A 24,799-nucleotide genomic window follows, 5' to 3' on the forward strand; every position below is an offset into this window, starting at 1 on the left:
GCGTCAGTTAGCTCTGTTGTTTTGTCGTGAAGCTGGTTTAATACAAACTGTTAGAAATGTTGTTTCTGTAAATAGAGAAATACAGTTTTTGAATCAGGTCAGTAAATACCTGTAATATTCTCATCCTCACAGTTGTGACTAAATTTTGAATCAAGCAGGAATAATATCTGGAGGAGTGTCATCTGAACTGAGATCTGCTGCTGTGAAGATGGAGTTTGTTAAAGAGGAGAGTGAAGAGAACACAAGTGAACCAGAAACCTGGAGAATAAAACAAGAGGAACCAGAAACTTGCAGAATAAGACACGAGGAATCAGAAACCTGGAGAATAAAACACGAGGAACCAGAAACCTGCAGAATAAAACAAGAGGAACCAGAAACCTGCAGAATAAGACACAAGGAGCCAGAAACCTGCAGAATAAAACAAGAGGAAACAGAAACCTGCAGAATAAGACACGAGGAACAAGGAGGTTGGTGTTTATTCTTCAAACAGTCATTAAAGATAAATGTGGTACATTCAAAAATCCTTTGTATAAAAATTAAATACATGTTTCAAAGTTCAGGGTCACATCTTACAGCAAAGGTCATTTTGCATTTTCGCAAAGCCCGCTGCAAAACTGTTACCAATACAGTAAAATTACTGAACAAGCAAATAATGCTCTACTTAACCACAGTCCTATAGTAACATTACTTCAAATGTCGGTTCTACAGCGCGGTAAAGTTAGTTTTAGGTTTGATATTCGCTGGATATTCGCCTAGGCTGCTTTAGGGACCATCTGCAAATTTACCTTTCAGTACAAAACGGAGTCCTATATTTAATAGAAATTATTTTTACAATTCCATAGTAAATGTCTTGTGGGCAAACTGACTGAATCAATATTTAACCAATATGTCGCTACAGACAATATCTCCCGGTATTTATGTACAGTACACACAAACTATTTTCTTTCAAAAATTACCATAATTCACCATTTACCATACATTTTTAATGTTCCAAAGGCGAAGGACATTTGTAGTTACAAGACTGACTGCGTGTTTCATTTTGTTTCATATTGTCTCGCCACCATGCTAGTGGATCTGCCGTAGAGTCAATTGGTTGATCTTGGAGATAGCGGGTTAACTCCGTGTCAGCGCGCGCTCTGATCGGTAAAGGGGCAGAGATTTCAGACCTCCGTTTATAAAGGAGATCTGTCACAAAACTCATCATCCGCGCCAAAGTTTTTTGAGCAAATTTCAAAGCCGCACCCGCCCTCCATCCGCTGATTGTTTTGCGGTCTATGCTTTGCTGATGCGAGCCGCAAAAAAAAAAAAAAGCCATTGTCTGTTCTAGAAAGGATGCAGCAAAGATATTTAATGCTAGAGTATGAGGCATAGGCCTACGCTGAGTTTCATTTACAATGAGATGTGCTCTAGTTCACAGTGCTTCCATGTCACGGTTATCATTGTCTGCTATATTTGCTTTTTATTTATTAAAATACATGCAATTGGTTGATGAAACATCTATTAAAATTAAGATAAAATTTGTTCAAAACGAAATTCGTTTTTAAGAAAGGTTTTCTACAAAGCAAAATTTTATGAAGTGGTAAATATCATGTCTGACGATTTACAAAACTTCATTAAGTGGTAAAAACCATGTCTCCTGATATATTGCGCATCCGATGATCCTATCTAAAAAATGAAAATAATTTTTGATAAAAAATGTTTGTAAAAAATATTTTAGTGAAACGGTTTTGGCGGTTAAAGAGTTCTAATGACGGTGTTCAACTATAACCGCCAGTCTCACGGTTATATACTAACCGTCACACCCCTATTACCACATGGTTTTTAGAGGATGATTACCCATCTTAATTTTTTATTTTTTGGCTAGTAGATATTTTAAAGTCCAAGTAGGAAACACCTTGTCGGATATTCACAAACAAGAACTTGGAGTTCCTCAGGGAAGTATTCTCTCTGTCACTCTTTTCAGCATTAAAATAAACCGCATTGAGAATATAATCGGATCTAATATATTGTGCAGCCTAAATGTGGATGATCTCTGTATCTGTTATAGAGGGAAGAACATGAGTACAGTTGAAAGGCAACTTTATTCACAAAATATATCAGTGGTCAGTTGAAAATGGATTCAAGTTCTCTAAATCAAAAACAGTTTGTACCAAAAACAGAACTCCTCATTTATAGAGAACCGATTAATGTTGTTAAGAAAATCAAATACTTGGGTCTTATATTTGATAACAAAATTACTTTCATTCCTCATTTGAAATCACTAAAAAACTAAAAAAAAAACTAAATCAGTTCTTCAGTATTATCTTTTGCTGGGTTCCAGGACATGCTGGACTTTCAGGAAATGAACGAGCTGATGCAGCTGCTAAGGATGCTCTTAATCAGGAAGTTAATGAATGTCAAATTCCTCCTTCAGATATGAGGCAGATTATTAATTGATATATTTTAAATAAGTGGCAAGAAGAGTGGAATATGTACAAGAATAATAAATTGTATGGAACTAATCCGGAAATTACAAACAGACTTTTTATCAATTTTAAAACTAGACTTGATCAAGTTGTCTACACTAGATGTAGTATGGGTCACACGAGTTTGACCCATGCGTTTTTGCGGTTTTGTAAAATACCCTTATCTGTAAAACATATTTTATTGGATTGTCCTGGACTTATTACAAGCAGAATGCTCTTTTATGAAGTTACTTCACTTAACTTGGCATTAATTAAAATAATCTGTATCTGAATCCACCGCAGGAACTTTACCCAGGAACTAGGTACTTTGGCCTGGTACTTGGTGTGTTTCCACTGCAGGAACTAGGAACTAAATAAAGTTCCGGGTAAAAAAAAATGCCCCTCAGAAAGTCCCTGCTGGTGAGGTGGTACTTTTTCAAAGTTCCGGAACTTTCGGGGGTGGGACTTGGATGCTAAACATCCTGATTGGTTGACTTCAACCACCATTTATTCGGATCATTTTCAGAATATTACTGTTATTGTGTCATACATACCTGCAAACTAGTCGCTTTTCGGCGAAAATCGCCGTTTTGAATGGGAAAATGTCATCCACGTGAATCGTGTAGATCCGAAGAGTTTTTTTTTTGAAGGTAGAGGGGGGTCTTCTGCGGTCTTCCCTACTGCGGTCTAGACTTGTGACGTTCGCGAATGAACCGATTCTTTTGAACGGCTCATAAACATGAACGATGGGAGCCGAGTCGCGGCTGGAGAGGAGCCGTTCTTTCTGTTGTTCTTTTTTCCTATGTGTGTTTCACACAGGTGCACATAAATGAGGTCCTCTGCGAGACAGAACAGTTATAGGGGAGGGGCGCACCCAGCGCAGGCCAACCCTTTATAGGTTGATGATATTAGTTATTAGTTGTGCACACATAAAAAAAACCCTGCGTGCCTCTGTCATTGGGGGGAGGGAGGGGGGGGAGAGAAGCAGAAAAAGCCATAAAGTAAGGTACTGCTTTGTATTTATTTATATTGCATTTAGTGTGCCTTTCAAACTTGTTGTTTTTTTAAAACATTAAAAATGTTCTTTTGTGATACTGTTCTTGTAGAGAAATTTTAACCTGAAAGCTGTTTTTTTTTTTTTGGGGGGGGGGGGGGGGGGTACTGAAAAATCTGTCACCTTTTTCAGTCCTTCTGAGTTTGCAGGTATGATCATGAAATGTTATTTTAAAAGTATTTCAGGCGAGAATGTAGTTATTTAAAACTCAAATCTGCGGTTTATGTATAAAGACAGCGCCTATTTAAAAATGTGTTTTGTTTCATTGTAATGGCTGTATATATAGATATATGGGCAGATGACGTGACGCATGTTTTTTTCTGTAATTAAGTGTAAATGTTTACTGAACTGCATTTCTTAACTAAAACAACACATGCCAGTGGGGCATAGAACATCATTTTATTTCAATGATTTTGGGACGTAAAATGTATTGGGTGTTGTTCATATTTCAAATGTCCTGCGATGTGACTGTAACATTGATGACTCATCAAATGTAAATATTAGTAAAATAAAGCAGATATGTTTGGAGCACCTACTAAATGTCTTGGCATTATTTTGTATGCATTTACTTAATTAAGTTTTCAAAATTCTAAAAAGTACTCAAATAATATTTACAGAACATTTAGTTTTGAAACACAAATGGTGTCCTGCAGTTTGACATATGATATTAGATTTTTGTACTGGCAGTTGCATGGAAAGCCATAGGGGTTCTTTAGTCAAGCCCCCCACCAGGAAATCCCCCAGATGTTTGGATATGCTGAGGAGGTTAAAAGGTGAGTGTTAATCTCTTATTAATTTGATAAATTTCATCATTTCTGTTAGACCATGAACATGTCCATTTTTGAAAGTCCTGTGGTGTGACTGATCTAGTTCGAGAGAAAAGAAAAATATATAAAAAAAAGAATCATATTCAGGTTTAAAACAATGAACTTATTCAGTTATTGTAAGGCCTAAGGTCAGTCTTGTATAGCAATGACTCAAAATGGCTGCAAAGGTTAAAGAGTCCTTTGGTGTGACAGCCCGTCCTGTAGTGTGACAATTAAGTCAGATGTCTATCTAGATTCTCGTCTGTTATGTTTGCAATATTAAACATAAATATAAATCTCTCTCTCTCTCTCTCTCTATATATATATATATATATATATATATATATATATATATATATATATATTAAACAAATATTGTAAATATTATATATAATATACCTATATTGTACATATATTAAACAAATATATATATGTCTTCATTATACATAATATACCTATATTATACATATATCAAACATAAATGTATATCTGTCTTTATTTGTTTGTTGTAGGTGTATGGTAACAGGCACTGATCATTGTTTTTAAAGTGATTTTGTCAGTTTTTAGGCATGAGCAAAGAAAGGACAAGGAGGTACCGGGAAAGGTTAGCGCAGGATGAAGCTAGGCATGAGGAGATCCTAAGGGAGAGAAGGAGAAAGTAAATAATAGGGATATATATATATATATATATATATATATATATATATATATATATATATATATATATATATATATAGGGAATATAATAGGGAAATAGAGTTGGTAAAACATTCTCTAAAATGTACACTTGTATAGAAAACATGTAACAGCTGTCTCTTTTCCATCAACAGATATCAAGAAAAGAAAGCTAAAGGAGAAATTCAACCATTAAATATAGCCAGCCTCCCAAAACATAGGCGAGCAAAGCTTTGTGAGGAATGGAAGAAGACAAAGGCAAGGAACAGGAAGAAGGAGGATCTGCCAGCCATTTTGGATATTACTACCCCATCACCCGAAGCACTTGATGTGTCCTTTAGTCCAGTTAATCTTTCTCCTGCTAATGGTTCTATTTCCCCAATTCCAAGTCTCCCCAAAAGGGTTTGTCCACCCAAATTGACAGCAAAAATTAAGAGGCTGCAAAAAGAAAACAAGGAGCTAAAAGCAATGCTCGATGGCATGAAAAAAGCCAAATAGTACAATGAGGGTTCAAAAGCATCGCTGGAATAAAGCTAAGAAAGCACGTCAACCTACCCTCAGATCTTCGACGAAAAGAGCTGAGACACAAAAAAACAGCAAGTCACCAACTTTCTTTCCAGGGATGAAAACAGCAGGCTCTTGGCAGGGAAAAGGGATACTGTGGGGCGGAAAAACAACAAAATGCAGCGGTGGGTTTTGACCAAAACCATGAGTGAGCTACACTCTGAATACAACCAAGAATCTAGCTTCACAATGCAAATGTCGTACCGGCAGTTTGCTCGCTACAGGCCCAAGCACATAACAGTGACCAGGCCAACAGATAGAAATATCTGTGCATGCTACCAGCATGAAAACATGAGCCTACTGATTGAATGATTGTTTTTAAGGCATGATTTCAACTAAAATCCTGTCTAATATTCTTTCCTCCATTACTTGTAACACAGAGGAATAAAAATGTATGTACAGGCAGTGCACCAACTGCTGTTTTGATGAGGTGCGTCTCAACTCACACAATCCTGATGAATTCGCTAGGTGGGAGCAGGTGAAGGTGAATGTAGGGGAAAAGGTGTTCATGAACTGGGTTAAAAAAGGGGTTGAGGGAACACTGGGAAAGCTGGCAGAGACCTTCCAGCGTGACCTGGAGTCAATTGCATCCCATCAATTCAATTGGATGCACCAATCAGCCAAAATGAGGGAGTTAAAGGAGAAATTGCAAGAAAAGAATTTGGTGATGCACGTTGATTTCTCTGAAAATTATGGATGCAAACTGAACACAGAAACTCAATATTTCCACTTTGGTGGAAATAGAAAACAAGTAACCATACATACAGTGGTTGCCTACACCAAAATGGCCATTCGGAGCTTTGCAACCATCTCAAAATCTCTGAGGCATGATGAGCGTGCTGTATGGGCTCATTTAAAGCCAGTCATTGAAGCCCGCAAAATGCAGTATGACACACAGTTTGAGTCACTCCACCTCATCAGTGATGGGCCTGTGACACAGTATCACAACAATGAGTTGTTGTCACATTCCTAATGAGTACGCTGCCATTTACCTGGGGCTTCCAGTCTCTCACATGGAATTACAGTGAACGAGCCACGGAAAAGGAGCTCCTGATGGGGTTGGAGCTTGTGTGAAGCGGATGGCAGATCAGGCTGTCCAAAGGGGAGCTGATCTGCAAACTGCAGAGGCCCTCTTTGACTTCTTGTCTAGCAAAGAGGAGATGAAAATCCAAATGAAATGGATGGAGGAAAAGGACATAGAAGAATTTGACAAACTGCTCCCTCCTGTGCTCCCTGCTGTGAAAGGCATACTAGGTACACACCAGATTTTCACTACAACACCAGGGGAGGTGTTTCATAGGGCAGTAAGTTGATTCTGCAGCTACCCAAAAGTGTGTGGCTGCTTCGAGGTTACAAAAGTCACAATGGCTGGTGACAGTCCAGCTCAAGAGATTACCCCTATCCCTACCTCATCATTCTTGGATGAAGATGTTGAAAGTGACCAAGACCAAGCACCTCAGAGGAAAACATCTTGGCACTCTCCGGTGTTACGGTTTAACTGGTTACCGTGTGATCTGGTGACCAACTTCCTGGTTCAGGTCTGATATTCTTGTGCTTGCGGCATTCTTAAAAGTTGAGATGTTTTTAACTCGATGCAGTGCGGACACGCCTGGAAAAAACGAGCGCATTATAGCGATTGCATTATGAGCGTGCTTATTGCACGCCTACATAGGAAATAACGAACTTGAGCGCAAAAAAACGTGAACGGCCCCTTAAAAGACAGCGCGCCACGAGATAACAGTCACAAACCACCGAGCTACCCGAATCAGCTCCAAATCTCTGGAAACCATGCTAAACCATAGCAGAACCCTGACTACATTTTATGGTTTGTGAAGCTAAAGAACATTTCATGACGTCTCAGACAACAGTACATTTTTGGCTACTGGGGTTTAATTATAAACGCTATCATAAACTCATATTTACCATAGTAAAATATTTTTTTTGCCTCTATTTCATACTGTAAAAACTTCAACCACATTGGTTGAAAATGAATAAAGGTTGAAATATTATATTAGTTGTTGTACTTATATTTTTACTTTTTTGTAAAGTTATCCAAAGGATTCATTAGCTAATAAAAAAGAACATTAGATTAATTATTTATTGTAATAAAAATAATCCTTAGATTAGTAGATAATAATTGTTAGTTGCAGGTCTACACTGGTATCACAGCGTTCCAGAACTACAAGGTCCATGCGGCAGCATACAGACTTGTCAGAAGGACTTTCACAGAAACCCGCGCGAACTCCAAACATACTGTATCGTACTGAGTCACTGCTTAGCTTAATTGAAATCATCCTGGCTATCACAATAGGAAAATGTACCTTTAACGATCTGTGGCTCGAAGACGGTTAGTTTAGTAGCTGGCTCAAGCCCGTCGCTAACAATCGGTATCAAGCATCCAAACACAAGACACGGAGAAACTGAACAGAGTAGCTGGTTACTCGCGCGCTGTGTTAGGTGCGGAGAGAGAGAGAGCCGTGTATCATGGACAGTCCCTCCTGAACATGAACGGACAAATACTAATCGCAGTTTTGAACAAACAATAGGATGTGAAAGAGCCCAAATCAGTGCCACGGTGTTCAGGTGTTCAGGGCTCACGCAGAGATAGGCGTCTCAAAGCGCTTGAACACTGAATTTGCTTCATTTTGCTCTTATGCCGACAAATACATAAAAAATGTCAAAATACCTGCCTTGGAAAGTATGCTCGAAAAAAACTTTTTTTCAGTTATTTTCAGCTATTTCTTAAGTCAAAGTAAACAGTTGAGGAAAAAGATAATCAGCGCTTAATTTAGCTACTAGCTGCTGTAATGTTAATCCAAGAGCCAAGAAAATGAAAGAAAAATCACTCACTGCTCTTGACTGCTTTACTTTGTAGTTTTAACAAGAATTTATGCACAGTCAAACTAAAAATTATCCAGAGTACAGATATAATTTTTGATATACATATTTTACTAGTAGGTACAGGACACTAATACATTTATGTGAGTATAAGCAAATTGCTTGCTGTACATACAGTAAAGAAGGTATTGGTAAAATGTCACCTATTGTTTTATGTTCTATTATATTTATTTGTAATATTTTGTATATGTAGTAAGTCAGTCTGACTACTGGGAATCTGCTCAAACCTTTGTAACATAAAAAAAAAAAAAACTTTGGGGGAATTTGAGTAGTTTTTTTCCCAAGAATAATTACATTTACATTTAATCACTTAGCCGACGCTTTTATCCAAAGCGACTTATAAATGAGAACAATAGATACAATAGTCGAATCATCTGGTTGGAAATGAAAAGTAGAGTTGGGTGTCATCAGCGTAGCAGTGAAAAGAAAAGCCATGCTTCTGAATGACAGATCCTAATGACGTCATGTAGATGGAGAAGAGATGTGGTCCAAGTACTGAGCCTTGAGGAACCCCAGTAGCGAGTTTTTGTGACTTAGAAACATCACCCCTCCAAGACACGATGAAGGATCTGTCGGAGAGGTAAGACTTCAACCACAGGAGTGTGGTTCCAGAGATGCCCATCTTTCTGAGGATGGGCAGGAGAATCTGGTGATTAACAGTGTCAAATGCAGCAGACAAGTCCAGTAAGATGAGTACTGAGGATTTTGAAGCTGCTCTTGCCAGTCACAGGGCTTCAGTATCCGAGAGCATGGCAGTCTCAGTTGAGTGGCCACTTTTGAAGCCACATTGATTGCGATCCAGGAGGTTTTTCTGTACAAGGAACATAGAGAGCTGGTTGAACACAGTTTGCTCAAGTGTCTTTGCAATGAATTGAAGAAGGGATACGGGTCTGTATTTTCTAGAAGCACTGGATTTAGAGGTGGTTTCTTAAGCAGTGGGCTTACCCAAGCCTGCTTAAATGCTGAAGGAAATGTTCCAGAGTGAAAAACATGAGGAACCCCATGTCCAGAGTGAAAAACATGAGCCTACTGATTGAATGATTGTTTTTAAGGCATGATTTCAACTAAAATCCTGTCTAATATTCTTTCCTCCATTACTTGTAACACAGAGGAATAAAAATGTATGTACAGGCAGTGCACCAACTGCTGTTTTGATGAGGTGCGTCTCAACTCACACAATCCTGATGAATTCGCTAGGTGGGAGCAGGTGAAGGTGAATGTAGGGGAAAAGGTGTTCATGAACTGGGTTAAAAAAGGGGTTGAGGGAACACTGGGAAAGCTGGCAGAGACCTTCCAGCGTGACCTGGAGTCAATTGCATCCCATCAATTCAATTGGATGCACCAATCAGCCAAAATGAGGGAGTTAAAGGAGAAATTGCAAGAAAAGAATTTGGTGATGCACGTTGATTTCTCTGAAAATTATGGATGCAAACTGAACACAGAAACTCAATATTTCCACTTTGGTGGAAATAGAAAACAAGTAACCATACATACAGTGGTTGCCTACACCAAAATGGCCATTCGGAGCTTTGCAACCATCTCAAAATCTCTGAGGCATGATGAGCGTGCTGTATGGGCTCATTTAAAGCCAGTCATTGAAGCCCGCAAAATGCAGTATGACACACAGTTTGAGTCACTCCACCTCATCAGTGATGGGCCTGTGACACAGTATCACAACAATGAGTTGTTGTCACATTCCTAATGAGTACGCTGCCATTTACCTGGGGCTTCCAGTCTCTCACATGGAATTACAGTGAACGAGCCACGGAAAAGGAGCTCCTGATGGGGTTGGAGCTTGTGTGAAGCGGATGGCAGATCAGGCTGTCCAAAGGGGAGCTGATCTGCAAACTGCAGAGGCCCTCTTTGACTTCTTGTCTAGCAAAGAGGAGATGAAAATCCAAATGAAATGGATGGAGGAAAAGGACATAGAAGAATTTGACAAACTGCTCCCTCCTGTGCTCCCTGCTGTGAAAGGCATACTAGGTACACACCAGATTTTCACTACAACACCAGGGGAGGTGTTTCATAGGGCAGTAAGTTGATTCTGCAGCTACCCAAAAGTGTGTGGCTGCTTCGAGGTTACAAAAGTCACAATGGCTGGTGACAGTCCAGCTCAAGAGATTACCCCTATCCCTACCTCATCATTCTTGGATGAAGATGTTGAAAGTGACCAAGACCAAGTTTTTGAAGTGGGAAAGTTCATCATAGTAAAATATGATAAAGCGATATGTGGGCCAAGTGTTGAATATTCAGGGAGAGGAAACGCAGGCAAACTGTATGGTTCAACACAGAAACAAGAATGCCTTCCAGTGGCCTGACAAAGAAGATACCATTTACTACTCGTGGAGTGACATAATTGGCAAGATTTCATGGACTGGCTCATGTTCAACACATAAGTTTACCACTTCTCCTATGAAATAATTTCTAATTATTTTTTTTAAATATTGGGTCTAACAGCTTGTCATGTTTATGGTCTGTTTAACACTCTTTTGTTAGTGATGACTACAGAATGTCAAATTTCTCTTGTTCTTTGGAACCTTTGTTCAAAGAGCTTAATTGATGATTTTAACATGCTTTTAATTATTTTTGCATGATTTTAATGTTGAGAAACAAAATATTCGTTTAGTCTTTTAAGTTAAAAAATATAAATGAATGTCCTTTATTACTGTCTAATTTGACGCCACCAAAATTGTAATTATTCAGTTTGTCTTGTTCACTATGTTTTTAGTTCAAATTCATACACTAAGTAATAAGATTGTACTGATATGTTGCATTTTCATTAATGTTCAAATAGAGACGGAAATGAATTTGTTTGTTACAAAAGTATTCAATAAATTTCACCAGAAATGTTCATACAGTGTCTCATTTCGTCATGTGGTGTGACGGGATGTCCTGTGGTGTGACAACACTTCAAACACAATTAAACGACTTTTATTATGTTAACTAGCTTAAATAATTATATGCATTTGAAAACATTGCATAATATAACTATATAAAAAAAATAAACATTTTCAAATATTTTTTCTCATTTTACACAATCTATCCACTGAAGTGAGTGGTAAAAGATGGCACAAGCAAAGAATATAATCGAAAAACAGCTGTGAAAAAAAAAATGTGATCAGTGATCAGTGAAATTAGTGATCATTCTTTAAGAATACTTGTTAAACTTAAAACATACCTAATTCGTATTTGACATTAATAATATTTCAATATTTGAATTTTATAGTAATGTCATGTCACTCCGCTGCACATATTTTGCCTGGAGCTGTGAGAAAGCTTATTAAATTACATGAGAAAAAAAATCTACTAACCTCTAACAGTTTCAAAAACAACAGTATTTGAACTTTACAAATTCATACAATTCTCAAGCAATTTAGAACTTTGATTTAAAAAATGCTGTTTCACCCTTATTTGTCATCTGCCCATATATACACACACACACATCCCTGAATTAAGTACATTTCTGCAGCTGTTATTATGTTTAAATGAAAACAAAAGAAGGCAGAGGTGTTTGATATCCTATTTCGTTTTAATGTACATGTACAGTGAGGAAAATTGCAGTAGCCATGGTCAGCTGACTGAAGTTATCAAGTATGCTGCTGTTTGCAGATTTTTCCGGATTTGCGTCGTCGTGGACATCAGACTCCCGAGTCGAATGCACAAAGTCTGAGCTACCGAGGATGCACGGCCAAAATCAGCATACTTTGTTTTGAGAAACATGCGCAGACCTACGTCACCAGTCTATTTGCCTAATCTTCCCTGTACTTTACACCGCGGTGGAAACGCAGAAGGCAACAGGTCTGGGGGAAAATAATTCCTGGGGAAAAAATTCCTGGTACAAATGTTCCGGGTAATTTCGGTGGAAATGCGGCAAATGACTGTAATTCACCAAAAGGCATTTATGTTCCAAAGGTTGTAGTACATTCCTAGTGGTCAAACTGATTTACTACAGGTAAAACTTTACCAAAATCAACCTTACTTTACAGAACATAATTATTCTTAGAAAACAATTTTCATATTTAACAAAAATGATTTTGTTCATCATTCAAAGGTTGTAGTACATTTGTAGCAAGACTGAATTGCTACAGGTGTAAGTTTGCCGATATCTTCCTTACCGTATGTACAGTACGTAATTAATCTTAGAAAAAATTACTGTAATTGACCTAAAGGCTTTTTTGTGTTTTTTGCAGTCCATCACTAGTAGCCAGACTAATTTACTACAGGGGACTATTTGCCAATATCTTACTTACTGTACCATACAGTACATAATTATTCTTAGAAATCAGTTATTGTAATTCACCAAAATATAACTTTTTTTCATGTTCCAAAGGCAATAGTATATTCCTAGTTACAAAACTGACTTACTACAGGTGAAACTTTGTCAATATCTCCATTACTGTATAAACAGTGCATAATAGGGGAAGTCGTGGCCTAGTGGTTAGAGTATGACTCCTGACCCTAAGGTTGTGGGTTCGAGTCTCGGGCTGGCAATACCACGAATGAGGTGTCCTTGAGCAAGGCACCAAAATCCCAAATGCTCCCCGGGCACCGCAGCATAAATGGCTGCCCACTGCTCCATGTGTGTGTGTGTTCATTGCTGTGTGTGCACATTGCATGGGTTAAATGTGGAGCACGAATTCAGAGTATGGGTCACCATACTTGGCTGTATGTCACTTCACTCACAAAAAAATACTGAAATTCACCAAAAGTTTGTTTCTTTCTAAAGGTTTCTGTATATTCGTAGTGACCAGATTGACTTCCTAAAGGTTACATTTTCACAATTACACCCTTACTGCTGGTACAGCACACAATTATTTTCATTCAAACCGAATTGACCAAAATTCACCTAATTCACTTTTTTCATGTTTTAAAGGTGCTAGTACACTACACTCCTAGGGGCTTTTGATTCTACAGCAGAATGCTTATATTTATATTCATATATATTCATTTATTATTTATATGTTTATGTGTGTGTCTGTGTACAGTGCGTGTATACAATTTAGACAAGTTGATATTCTGATTTTTTTTTTTTTAACCATGCACATTTTACAAATTCCAAACCACGTCAATCTTAACTTTTTAAATTATTGGTAAAATAAAATCTTCCAAATTAGTGTTGTCAAAAGACCCAGTACTTCGGTACCAAGTCGCTACTAAAAAATTAAAATGTCACGGTACCAGGTTTCTTTAATTACCGGTGGTACAGTGTAGCCGATCAACCCTGTTCTTGACGCGTACAGCGCTATGATTCCCGTGACAACACTATACCTAATAATTATGCACACCTGGAGATTTATATATATATATATATATATATATGTATATATATATATATATATATATGTATATATGTATATATATATATATATATATATATATGTATATATATATGTATATATGTATATATATATGTATATATATATATGTATATATATATATATATATATATATATGTATATATATATATATATGTATATATATATATGTATATATATATATATATATGTATATATATATATATATATATATATATGTATATATATATATATGTATATATATATATATATATATATATATGTATATATATATATATGTATATATATATATATATGTATATATATATGTATATGTACCAATGTGTCCCTGAGCAAGACACTTAACCCCAAGTTTCTCCAGAGGTGTGCGTCCTCTGACATATATCGAAATTGTAAGTCGATTTGGATAAAAGTGTCAGCTAAATGAATAAATTTAAATATATACAGGGTTTCCGCGGGGCCATAAAAACATCCGGATTTTCCGTACAAGGTCATAAAAAACATTTAGCCACGTCTTAAATTGATATGCTAGTCCATTAATTTGTTCTTCCATCAAAATGCACTCGCAGGAGCAATGGCATTCATTTGTTTCACCTGTTGTAGTTCTGTATTAGGAATCTGGGTGGTATCACACTGGTATTGTGCTGCTACGACGCATCGACGTCATCGATTACAAAGATACTTCGACGTGTGTGAAATGCGTCGACGCGTCACACTGTTTGTTTACATCTCGCGTAATGCATACTGGGAATGGAGAAAGTTACATTCTATCACAAAAACAGAGACCACTATTATCAAAAGTATGGGAATACTTTAAACAGAGGACAAATAAAATGGGCCTTTTTTCCCTTTGCAAAACCGATATGGTGTACCACCGCAGCACAACTGCGATGCACAAGCACCTCAGAGGAAAACATCTTGGCACTCTCCGGTGTTACGGTTTAACTGGTTACCGTGTGATCTGGTGACCAACTTCCTGGTTCAGGTCTGATATTCTTGTGCTTGCGGCATTCTTAAAAGTTGAGATGTTTTTAACTCGATGCAGTGCGGACACGCCTGGAAAAAACGAGCGCATTATAGCGATTGCATTATGAGCGTGCTTATTGCACGCCTACATAGGAAATAACGAACTTGAGCGCAAAAAAACGTGAACGGCCCCTTAAAAGACAGCGCGCCACGAGATAACAGTCACAAACCACCGAGCTACCCGAATCAGCTCCAAATCTCTGGAAACCATGCTAAACCATAGCAGAACCCTGACTACATTTTATGGTTTGTGAAGCTAAAGAACATTTCATGACGTCTCAGACAACAGTACATTTTTGGCTACTGGGGTTTAATTATAAACGCTATCATAAACTCATATTTACCATAGTAAAATATTTTTTTTGCCTCTATTTCATACTGTAAAAACTTCAACCACATTGGTTGAAAATGAATAAAGGTTGAAATATTATATTAGTTGTTGTACTTATATTTTTACTTTTTTGTAAAGTTATCCAAAGGATTCATTAGCTAATAAAAAAGAACATTAGATTAATTATTTATTGTAATAAAAATAATCCTTAGATTAGTAGATAATAATTGTTAGTTGCAGGTCTACACTGGTATCACAGCGTTCCAGAACTACAAGGTCCATGCGGCAGCATACAGACTTGTCAGAAGGACTTTCACAGAAACCCGCGCGAACTCCAAACATACTGTATCGTACTGAGTCACTGCTTAGCTTAATTGAAATCATCCTGGCTATCACAATAGGAAAATGTACCTTTAACGATCTGTGGCTCGAAGACGGTTAGTTTAGTAGCTGGCTCAAGCCCGTCGCTAACAATCGGTATCAAGCATCCAAACACAAGACACGGAGAAACTGAACAGAGTAGCTGGTTACTCGCGCGCTGTGTTAGGTGCGGAGAGAGAGAGAGCCGTGTATCATGGACAGTCCCTCCTGAACATGAACGGACAAATACTAATCGCAGTTTTGAACAAACAATAGGATGTGAAAGAGCCCAAATCAGTGCCACGGTGTTCAGGTGTTCAGGGCTCACGCAGAGATAGGCGTCTCAAAGCGCTTGAACACTGAATTTGCTTCATTTTGCTCTTATGCCGACAAATACATAAAAAATGTCAAAATACCTGCCTTGGAAAGTATGCTCGAAAAAAACTTTTTTTCAGTTATTTTCAGCTATTTCTTAAGTCAAAGTAAACAGTTGAGGAAAAAGATAATCAGCGCTTAATTTAGCTACTAGCTGCTGTAATGTTAATCCAAGAGCCAAGAAAATGAAAGAAAAATCACTCACTGCTCTTGACTGCTTTACTTTGTAGTTTTAACAAGAATTTATGCACAGTCAAACTAAAAATTATCCAGAGTACAGATATAATTTTTGATATACATATTTTACTAGTAGGTACAGGACACTAATACATTTATGTGAGTATAAGCAAATTGCTTGCTGTACATACAGTAAAGAAGGTATTGGTAAAATGTCACCTATTGTTTTATGTTCTATTATATTTATTTGTAATATTTTGTATATGTAGTAAGTCAGTCTGACTACTGGGAATCTGCTCAAACCTTTGTAACATAAAAAAAAAAAAAAACTTTGGGGGAATTTGAGTAGTTTTTTTCCCAAGAATAATTACATTTACATTTAATCACTTAGCCGACGCTTTTATCCAAAGCGACTTATAAATGAGAACAATAGATACAATAGTCGAATCATCTGGTTGGAAATGAAAAGTAGAGTTGGGTGTCATCAGCGTAGCAGTGAAAAGAAAAGCCATGCTTCTGAATGACAGATCCTAATGACGTCATGTAGATGGAGAAGAGATGTGGTCCAAGTACTGAGCCTTGAGGAACCCCAGTAGCGAGTTTTTGTGACTTAGAAACATCACCCCTCCAAGACACGATGAAGGATCTGTCGGAGAGGTAAGACTTCAACCACAGGAGTGTGGTTCCAGAGATGCCCATCTTTCTGAGGATGGGCAGGAGAATCTGGTGATTAACAGTGTCAAATGCAGCAGACAAGTCCAGTAAGATGAGTACTGAGGATTTTGAAGCTGCTCTTGCCAGTCACAGGGCTTCAGTATCCGAGAGCATGGCAGTCTCAGTTGAGTGGCCACTTTTGAAGCCACATTGATTGCGATCCAGGAGGTTTTTCTGTACAAGGAACATAGAGAGCTGGTTGAACACAGTTTGCTCAAGTGTCTTTGCAATGAATTGAAGAAGGGATACGGGTCTGTATTTTCTAGAAGCACTGGATTTAGAGGTGGTTTCTTAAGCAGTGGGCTTACCCAAGCCTGCTTAAATGCTGAAGGAAATGTTCCAGAGTGAAGAGAGGAGTTGACAATGTGAGTAAGTGAAGGTATGACTGAAGAAGAAATCACTTAAAGGAGGTGAGTGGGGATCGGATCAAGTGGAAAAGTAGTGGGATGACTGGACAGGATAAGTTTGGAATCATCCATCTCTGAGAGTGGAGAGAAGAAGGAGAGAGAGTGTGCATTGGTCACTGTGAAGGTGTCCTCAGTCTGCAGTGTGGAGGATTGGTTACTGATGGTTCTTGTCTTATTTCATTAGCTGTCATGAGCTGTAAGAGTCAATGGAGAATAGGGTAGAGGCAGACTGAGAAAAGAAGAGAAAGTTTTGAAGCGTGTCTGAGCATAACAACAGTTGTTAATTTTGTTGTGGTAGTAGGATGTTTTAGCAGTGAAGACATTTGCAGAGAAAGAAGAGAGGAGAGACTGATACACACTGAGGTCGGTAGAGTTTCTTGATTTATGCCATTTCCTCTCTGCAGCCCATGAGTTTAGAGCGATGTCACGGAGAACCTCGGACAGCCAGGGGGCAGATGGGGCAGTGCATGCTGGTCTAGACAACAGTGGACAAAAGTTGTCCAAGCAAGAGGTTAAGAGTGGAGCAAAGAGTATCCGTAGCACTGTTCGTGTCCAGAGCTAAAAACTAAGAGAGTGAAGGAAGTGAGGATGAAACCACAGAAGATAGGCGAGATGGAGAGACGGAGCGTAGGTTCCGTCGAAAGGTGACCTGCATTGGAGTGTGTGCTGCTTCAGGAGTAAGTGCTAGGTTAGCAGTAATGAAGAAGTGGTCTGAGGTGTGCACTGGAACACCTGAAGAGTTATTCACGCAGCAACAGCGCGTGTAGATGAGGTCTAGTTGGTTGCCTGATTTGTGAGTTGCTGTAGTAGACACTCGCTTGAGAGCAAATGAGGTGAGCCAGCAGCCTGAGGTTTATCTAGGTGGATGTTGAAGTCACCAAGCAGTAACAGAGGAGGACCATCTTCAGGAAAGTTTAATAGCAGCACATCCAACTCCTGGATCCTCAAGTGGATTTTAACAGGGTGGGTTACAGTAATGGCATGTGATTCAAAGTAACAGTTACCTGTAGGTGATGGTTCAAATTTCTGTTCTTTTGATATAAGGAGACCAGTACATCCACCTCTCCCAGTCATACGATGAGTGTGGGAGCAAGTGAAATTAGTGGAGAGGGCTGCGGGAGTGGTAGTGTCTTCATGTTTGATCCAAGTCTCAGTTGGTCCAATGAGGTTGAGACTGGAATGAGTAGCAATATAATAAATTAAGTCTGCTCTGTTAACAGCAGACAGGCAGTTCCATAGACCAACTGGAATAGAATAGAGAGCGTAGTAGTAGAGGTCAGAGGGACATGCTGTAGATTTGTCAGATAGGCCTTCCTTCAACGTACATTGCGTGCTCTCCGAGGGTTGACTTGGCTGCTGCCGGAGTGAAAAATATCGCTTTTATATTAGCCTGATTACCTGTGATTGAAGTCAGCCGGCCACACCTAGCAGACGGAAACTGGGCAGTCCTGTGATTTACCAGGATAAGACACACAGTAATTAAACCAAACTTTCCAAGCAATAACGATCACACGGTAGTCTAATGAGAAAACGAGGCAAAACGCTTACAATCTACAGTCATTATCTGTTGCTCGACTCTTTCTTCTGACAAGGGCTTCCAAAACAAATAATTATGTACTATATGTACAGTAAGGGAGATATAGCCAAAATTACACCTGTAGTATATCACTTTGCATTATACACACCTTATAGTTTGGTAATGTTTTAGTTTTAAATGTTAGAAGTCAGTAAAACCCAATCTGTGAAATTGTCAGATGGTCCCTTACCCATCAAGTGCCGCTATAGCACGCCAAAGCTTTCTCCAGCTTAAATTTGCTGCTACGATACATTTAGGCAGGTTTTTTTTATATTATTAAGACAAAGGCCTCTAGATGGCGTTTTAACACATCATTATTAAACAATCAGACATTCATTAATTTGCTTAAAGATCATATAAAGGAGTTTCTCAAAATTAATATATCTTGTGATGTAGACCTCAATTATTGTGGGAAACGACAAAATATGCAATACGAGGATTCCACATATATAATATATAATTTTTTCATCTGCTCTTGCCAAAATGCAAACCCGCCAATTTTCACAATTAGAAAATAAGTATTGCAAAACTTACAAAAAATATTTTTTTCTGATCAACAAGCTACATGGATGTCCCCCTTGAAAGAGGAATATGACTTACTTTCACAATCAAATGCAGAGTTAATTTTACATAGAATGAGGGAAAAAAATATTATTTTGAATCCGAGATCTAGCCACTTTTTGGCCTTCAGGCTGAGGGAATGTGAGTCTAAGGCATACATCAGTGCAAGAAAATATTCGGATGACCAGGTAACCACAAATCCTATGTTTTAATTAACAACGTATTTAGAGGGTTTTACACAAATTTGTACAAACAGCCAAACGATTTTGAGGCAGTTTGTAAAGGGTACTTGGATAAATTAGAACTTCCTCAGATCTCGCAGATGGATAAAGATTCTTCAGAGGCCCTGTTAACTTTCGAGGTGCTGCATTTAGCAATAAAAAGCCTACAGAAGGGCAAGTCACCAGGCTTAGATGGCCTTCCTCCTGAATTAGATTTAGAAATATGGGAGTGGGGTGAAATATGTGGTAGGTACTCTCATGCTTGATTCATTTAATTTTACAATCAAGTATAGTACATTTCATAGAGACCAAAAAACAACTACAGACCAATATCACTCATCCCATTCAATCCAAAAGTTTATGATAAAACAGGGCTCTAGACTAACACTGGTTGCACTCGTGCGCCTAACTTTTTTTTCTTAGATCCACTAGCACAAAAGTTGGCTGCACCCAAATTTCTGACCACATCGCATTTAACACAGCAATTTACAAGAAAGGTTATTTACTGAAAAAGAGTTGTTTCTAAAAGTGCTTCACTGAGCTGAAAATAAACTTAAAACATCTCATAACATCATAAATGAAATAAAAAGAAAATCTAAATTTAAGTGTTTTAAGAGCTTAAAACGGCAGCATCTCATTCTGTTTTCTCCACTATTCTATTTGCATTTTGTCCATAGAAATGCTTAATTTATGCCCCGTTTCCACTGCAGGAACTTTACCCAGGAACTAGGGACTTTGGCCTGGTAAAAAAATGCCCCTCAGAAAGTCCCTGTTGGCGAGGTGGTACTTTTTTAAAGTTCTGGAACTTTCGGGGGCGGGACACACACACACATATATATATATATATATATATATATACACACACACACACAAATCCCTGAAATAAGAACTATTCTGCAGCTGTTCTTATGTTAAAATGAAAATGAAAGGAGGCAGTGGTATTTGATATCCTATTTAGTTTTATTGTAAATATACTGAGAGAAAAATTGCAGTAACCAAGACGAGCTGACTGAAGTTATGAAGTACGCTGCTGTTTGCAGATTTACCGGATTCACACTCCCGAGTCGAATTAGCGAAATCTGAACTACCGAGGATGCACGTCCAAAATCTGCGTACTTTGTATTGAGAAACGCGTGCAGACCTACGTCACCAGTCTATTTGCCTAATCTTCCCGGTACTTTACACCGCGGTGGAAACGCAGAAAGCAACAGGTCTGGGGGGAAAAAAGTTCCTGGTACAAATGTTCCCGGTAATTTCGGTGGAAACGCGGCATAAGTGATGTAATTTGACGCGACAGGATAAAAGTGGACATGCACTGTGGGCAGACCGGGCTAATCGATAATGATAATCATTGTTGATGATTTTCATTATTAATAATAATTAAATGTATCGATTTGTTGTTGCAGCCCTAAATTACAGAAAATCACCAAAGAACGAACCCTGTCTACTGGATCTGTCAATCTGTTGTTTCTTTACAAAATGATATCTCCATCTACTGGCATGGAGGCATAATGCAGTGTTTTGAGATTTTCATGGGTCCGTGTTAAAAAGGGAAAGTTCTGAGTTAGTTTTTGTATGTACACAAATATTTTATCTTTTTTAAACGTTTCAATTAATTTTCATCTTTATTTTGATTTAATTTTAGGCCTGATGAAAATGAAAGAAGAAAAACGAGATCTGAAAGAGGTGGAGGAGAAATATCAGGATCAGAAATGTCATGGTGTTAATGAAGAAAAATCTGTGAATTGCAGCATTAAAACAAGAGAAGTCAAGAGGCCTTTCAGCTGCTCTCAGTGTGGAAAGAGTTTTACAATGAAAACAAGCCTTAATAGGCACATGTTAATTCATGCTGGGATGAAATCTTTCAGCTGCTCTCAGTGTGGAAAGAGTTTTACACAGAAAGCACACCTTAAGAAGCATTTGGTATCTCACACTTCAGAAAAACCTTTCGGCTGCTCTCAGTGTGGAAACACTTTCTCATGTAAAGCAAGCCTTAATAGGCACATGTTAATTCATGCTGGAATAAAGTCTTTCAGCTGCTCTCAGTGTGGAAAGGGTTTTACACAGAAAGCACACCTTAAGAGTCATTTGGTAACTCACACTTCAGAAAAACCCTTTGGCTGCTCTCAGTGTGGAAACACTTTCTGGTGTATAGGAAGCCTTAAGAAGCACATGTTAATTCATGCTGGGATAAAGCCGTTCTCCTGCTCTCAGTGTGGAAAGTGTTTTAGAAAGAAATCATGCCTTAATAGGCACATTTTAATTCATACTGGAATAAAGCCTTTCAGCTGCTCTCAGTGTGGAAAGAGTTTTACACTGAAAGCACACCTTAAGAAGCATTTGGTATCTCACACTTCAGAAAAATCCTTTGGCTGCTCTCAGTGTGGAAACACGTTCTGGTGTAAAGAAAGCCTTAGGAAGCACATGTTAATTCATGCTGAGATAAAGCCGTTCTCCTGCTCTCAGTGTGGAAAGTGTTTTAGAAAGAAATCATGCCTTAATAGGCACATGTTAATTCATGCTGGAATAAAGTCTTTCAGTTGCGCTCAGTGTGGAAAGGGTTTTACACAGAAAGCACACCTTAAGAAGCATTTGGTATCTCACACTTCAGAAAAACCCTTTGGCTGCTCTCAGTGTGGAAACACTTTCTGGTGTAAAGAAAGCCTTAGGAAGCACATGTTAATTCATACTGGGATGAAGCCGTTCTCCTGCTCTCAGTGTGGAAAGTGTTTTAGAAAGAATTCATACCTTAATAGACACATGTTAGTTCATGCTGGAATAAAGTCTTTCAGCTGCACTCAGTGTGGAAAGGGTTTTACACAGAAAGCACACCTTAAGAAGCATTTGGTATCTCACACTTCAGAAAAACCCTTTGGCTGCTCTCAGTGTGGAAACACTTTCTGGTGTAAAGAAAGCCTTAGGAAGCACATGTTAATTCATGCTGAGATAAAGCCGTTCTCCTGCTCTCAGTGTGGAAAGTGTTTTAGAAAGAAATCATGCCTTAATAGGCACATGTTAATTCATGCTGGAATAAAGTCTTTCAGCTGCACTCAGTGTGGAAAGGGTTTTACACAGAAAGCACACCTTAAGAAGCATTTGGTATCTCACACTTCAGAAAAACCCTTTGGCTGCTCTCAGTGTTGAAACACTTAGCCTCTTTCATAATGCCATTGCAGCAAATACACGGGTAAAGTGTTCTGGCAATTATTCCCGGGTTGCTAGATTTTGCATTGCCAGTGATTACCCAAGATATGTGCATGCTTTCACACACCCGTAAAGATCCCGTAACGACACGTGACATCAGTGACATAATGTACGAGTCGAAAATGTTAGGCACGTTATACTTTCACTGAAGCAAGTGAACGATCTCGACATTAGCGCGAAAAGTGAGGAACTAACTGATTTCTGCTTCATTACAGTTTGCATATATTTTTTTGTTGCAAACGTTGATCTTTCTTCAAAACAGCCGGCAAAAGAGTCGCGCGATAACGTGCGTCATCACTTCGACACGGCATTAGATCTGGCTTTTCACCTGTAAAGCAAGCTATGAGAAACACATGAGCCCCTTTCACACTGCACGTCGGACCCGCAATATTTCCGGAACATTGCCGGGTTGCCTTCTGTGTGAAAGCAACCACGTCCCAGAATTGATTACCGAATTGAACCCAGGTCGGGGACCTAGTAACATTGCAGTGTTCGACCCGGGACGAGCGCTGTGTGAACAAAAGCCAGATCTAATTCCGTGTTGAAGTGATGACACGACTCTTTTACCGGCTGTTTTGAAGGAAGATCAACGTTCACGACGAAAACATATGTGCAAACTGTAATGAAGCAGAGATTCCTCACTTTCCGCGCTGAAGCATAACGTGCCTAGCGTTGTCGACTCGTACATTACACGTCACGCGCTGATGTCACGTGTCGTTACGGGATCTTCAAGGGTTGTGTGTGAAAGCACGCACATATCCCGGGTCATCACTGGCAATGTGAAAGTGCAAAATCTAGCGACCAGGAAACAATTGCAGGAACACTTTACCCCTGTATTTGCCGGAATGGCAGTGTGAAAGGGGCTATGTTAATTCATGCTGGGATAAAGCCTTTCAGCTGCTCTCAGTGTGGAAAGAGTTTTACATATAAATTTTACCTTAGTTGGCACATGTTAATTCATGCTAGGATAAAATCTTTCATCTGCTCTCAGTGTGGAAAGAGTTTCACACTAAAAGGACAATTTAAGATTCATCTGGTAACTCATACTCCACAAAATCCTTTTATCTACTCTGTGTGGATGGTCTTTGTCACATAAAGGATACCTTGATAATCATGTTTAAAGTGCTCATTGAATGCCCATTTTCCACAAGTTTACATGATTCTTTAGGGTCTCAAAGGGGTCATATGATGCGATTTTCTAATTTTCTCTTTGTAATGTTACAAGCTCTTGGTGCGTATATAAGAACTTTTAAGTTGCAGAGACTAAAGTCTCAAATCCAAAGATGTATCCTTTATATAAGTTAAGGGTCAACCACACTCCTCTAAACTTGTTTTACCACACCACCACATCTCAACATCACTGTAAAAAGACATTATAAGGCATTGTAATGAGTAATTTTGTCCCATTCGATTCAACAAATGCCTTGTTGGTAATGTGTTTTATTTTATTTGTTTTGTCTCGTCTAGTGATTAGCGCTTGCTAACTGGGTCAAGGACTCCTCTCTGTACTAATCATAACAGGCATGGCCAGCTGACCCATCAGTAAATTGTAGGCTTGTGGAAGAGAGGGGTTTGCTCTGAACTTGCTTGGAATGAATCGTTTAGAATTCATTGGCAAATTACTTTAATATTAAATGTATATTTTGAGAAAATTACAATGTTTTCTTACCTTAAATGCATTTAATACTGTTGTAGGGGACTCCATCACAATATTAGGACACTTTACCATATTACCTGCTCTTGAAATGCTCTTCAAAGTGTGCTTTGTCCTGCAAGCCCACTGTTCCTTAACCAGAATGAGAAGACAAGCCATCTAGTCTCAACAGCTTTTCTTTCTTTCTTCTACATCAGTTTGTTGTTGTCTGGACCAACTATAAAATTTCAACCAGCGTACACGACTCCACTCCATCCTTCAGCCAACACCCAAGACATCACTTCCAATGACTACTGAACTCCAGCCAATCAGCAACCTACAGAAACCCCTTTCTGCAGCCATATAAAATTAATTCCTTTAAAACAAAGGCAACACAAGTACAACCTCCAGATTCTTGCCGGTTTATTGATTAAACGCTGTTCAGCAATTTCCTTTAT

General features: G+C 38.4%; 1 protein-coding gene across 3 annotated transcripts; it reads left to right on the top strand.

Annotated features, from left to right (window-relative positions):
• LOC113074991 (gastrula zinc finger protein XlCGF57.1-like) lies at positions 1 to 23,177 on the top strand. 3 transcript variants are annotated; one of them, XM_026247708.1, is made up of 4 exons: positions 1 to 309; positions 4,889 to 4,896; positions 21,150 to 22,355; positions 22,608 to 23,177. In XM_026247708.1, exons 1-4 carry the CDS (start codon positions 209 to 211, stop codon positions 22,646 to 22,648), a joined length of 1,356 nt encoding a protein of 451 aa, XP_026103493.1. In that variant the 5' UTR covers positions 1 to 208; the 3' UTR covers positions 22,649 to 23,177. The 3 variants fall into 3 exon arrangements, with proteins under 3 accessions (XP_026103493.1, XP_026103491.1, XP_026103492.1); XM_026247706.1 differs by having other exon boundaries at positions 21,150 to 23,177; XM_026247707.1 differs by lacking the exons at positions 1 to 309; positions 4,889 to 4,896 and adding an exon at positions 432 to 467 and having other exon boundaries at positions 21,150 to 23,177.
• Positions 23,178 to 24,799: the final 1,622 nt, after the last annotated feature.

Source organism: Carassius auratus, unplaced genomic scaffold (genome assembly GCF_003368295.1).
Source record: "Carassius auratus strain Wakin unplaced genomic scaffold, ASM336829v1 scaf_tig00015984, whole genome shotgun sequence".
In the NCBI taxonomy this organism is placed as follows: Eukaryota; Metazoa; Chordata; class Actinopteri; order Cypriniformes; family Cyprinidae; genus Carassius; species Carassius auratus.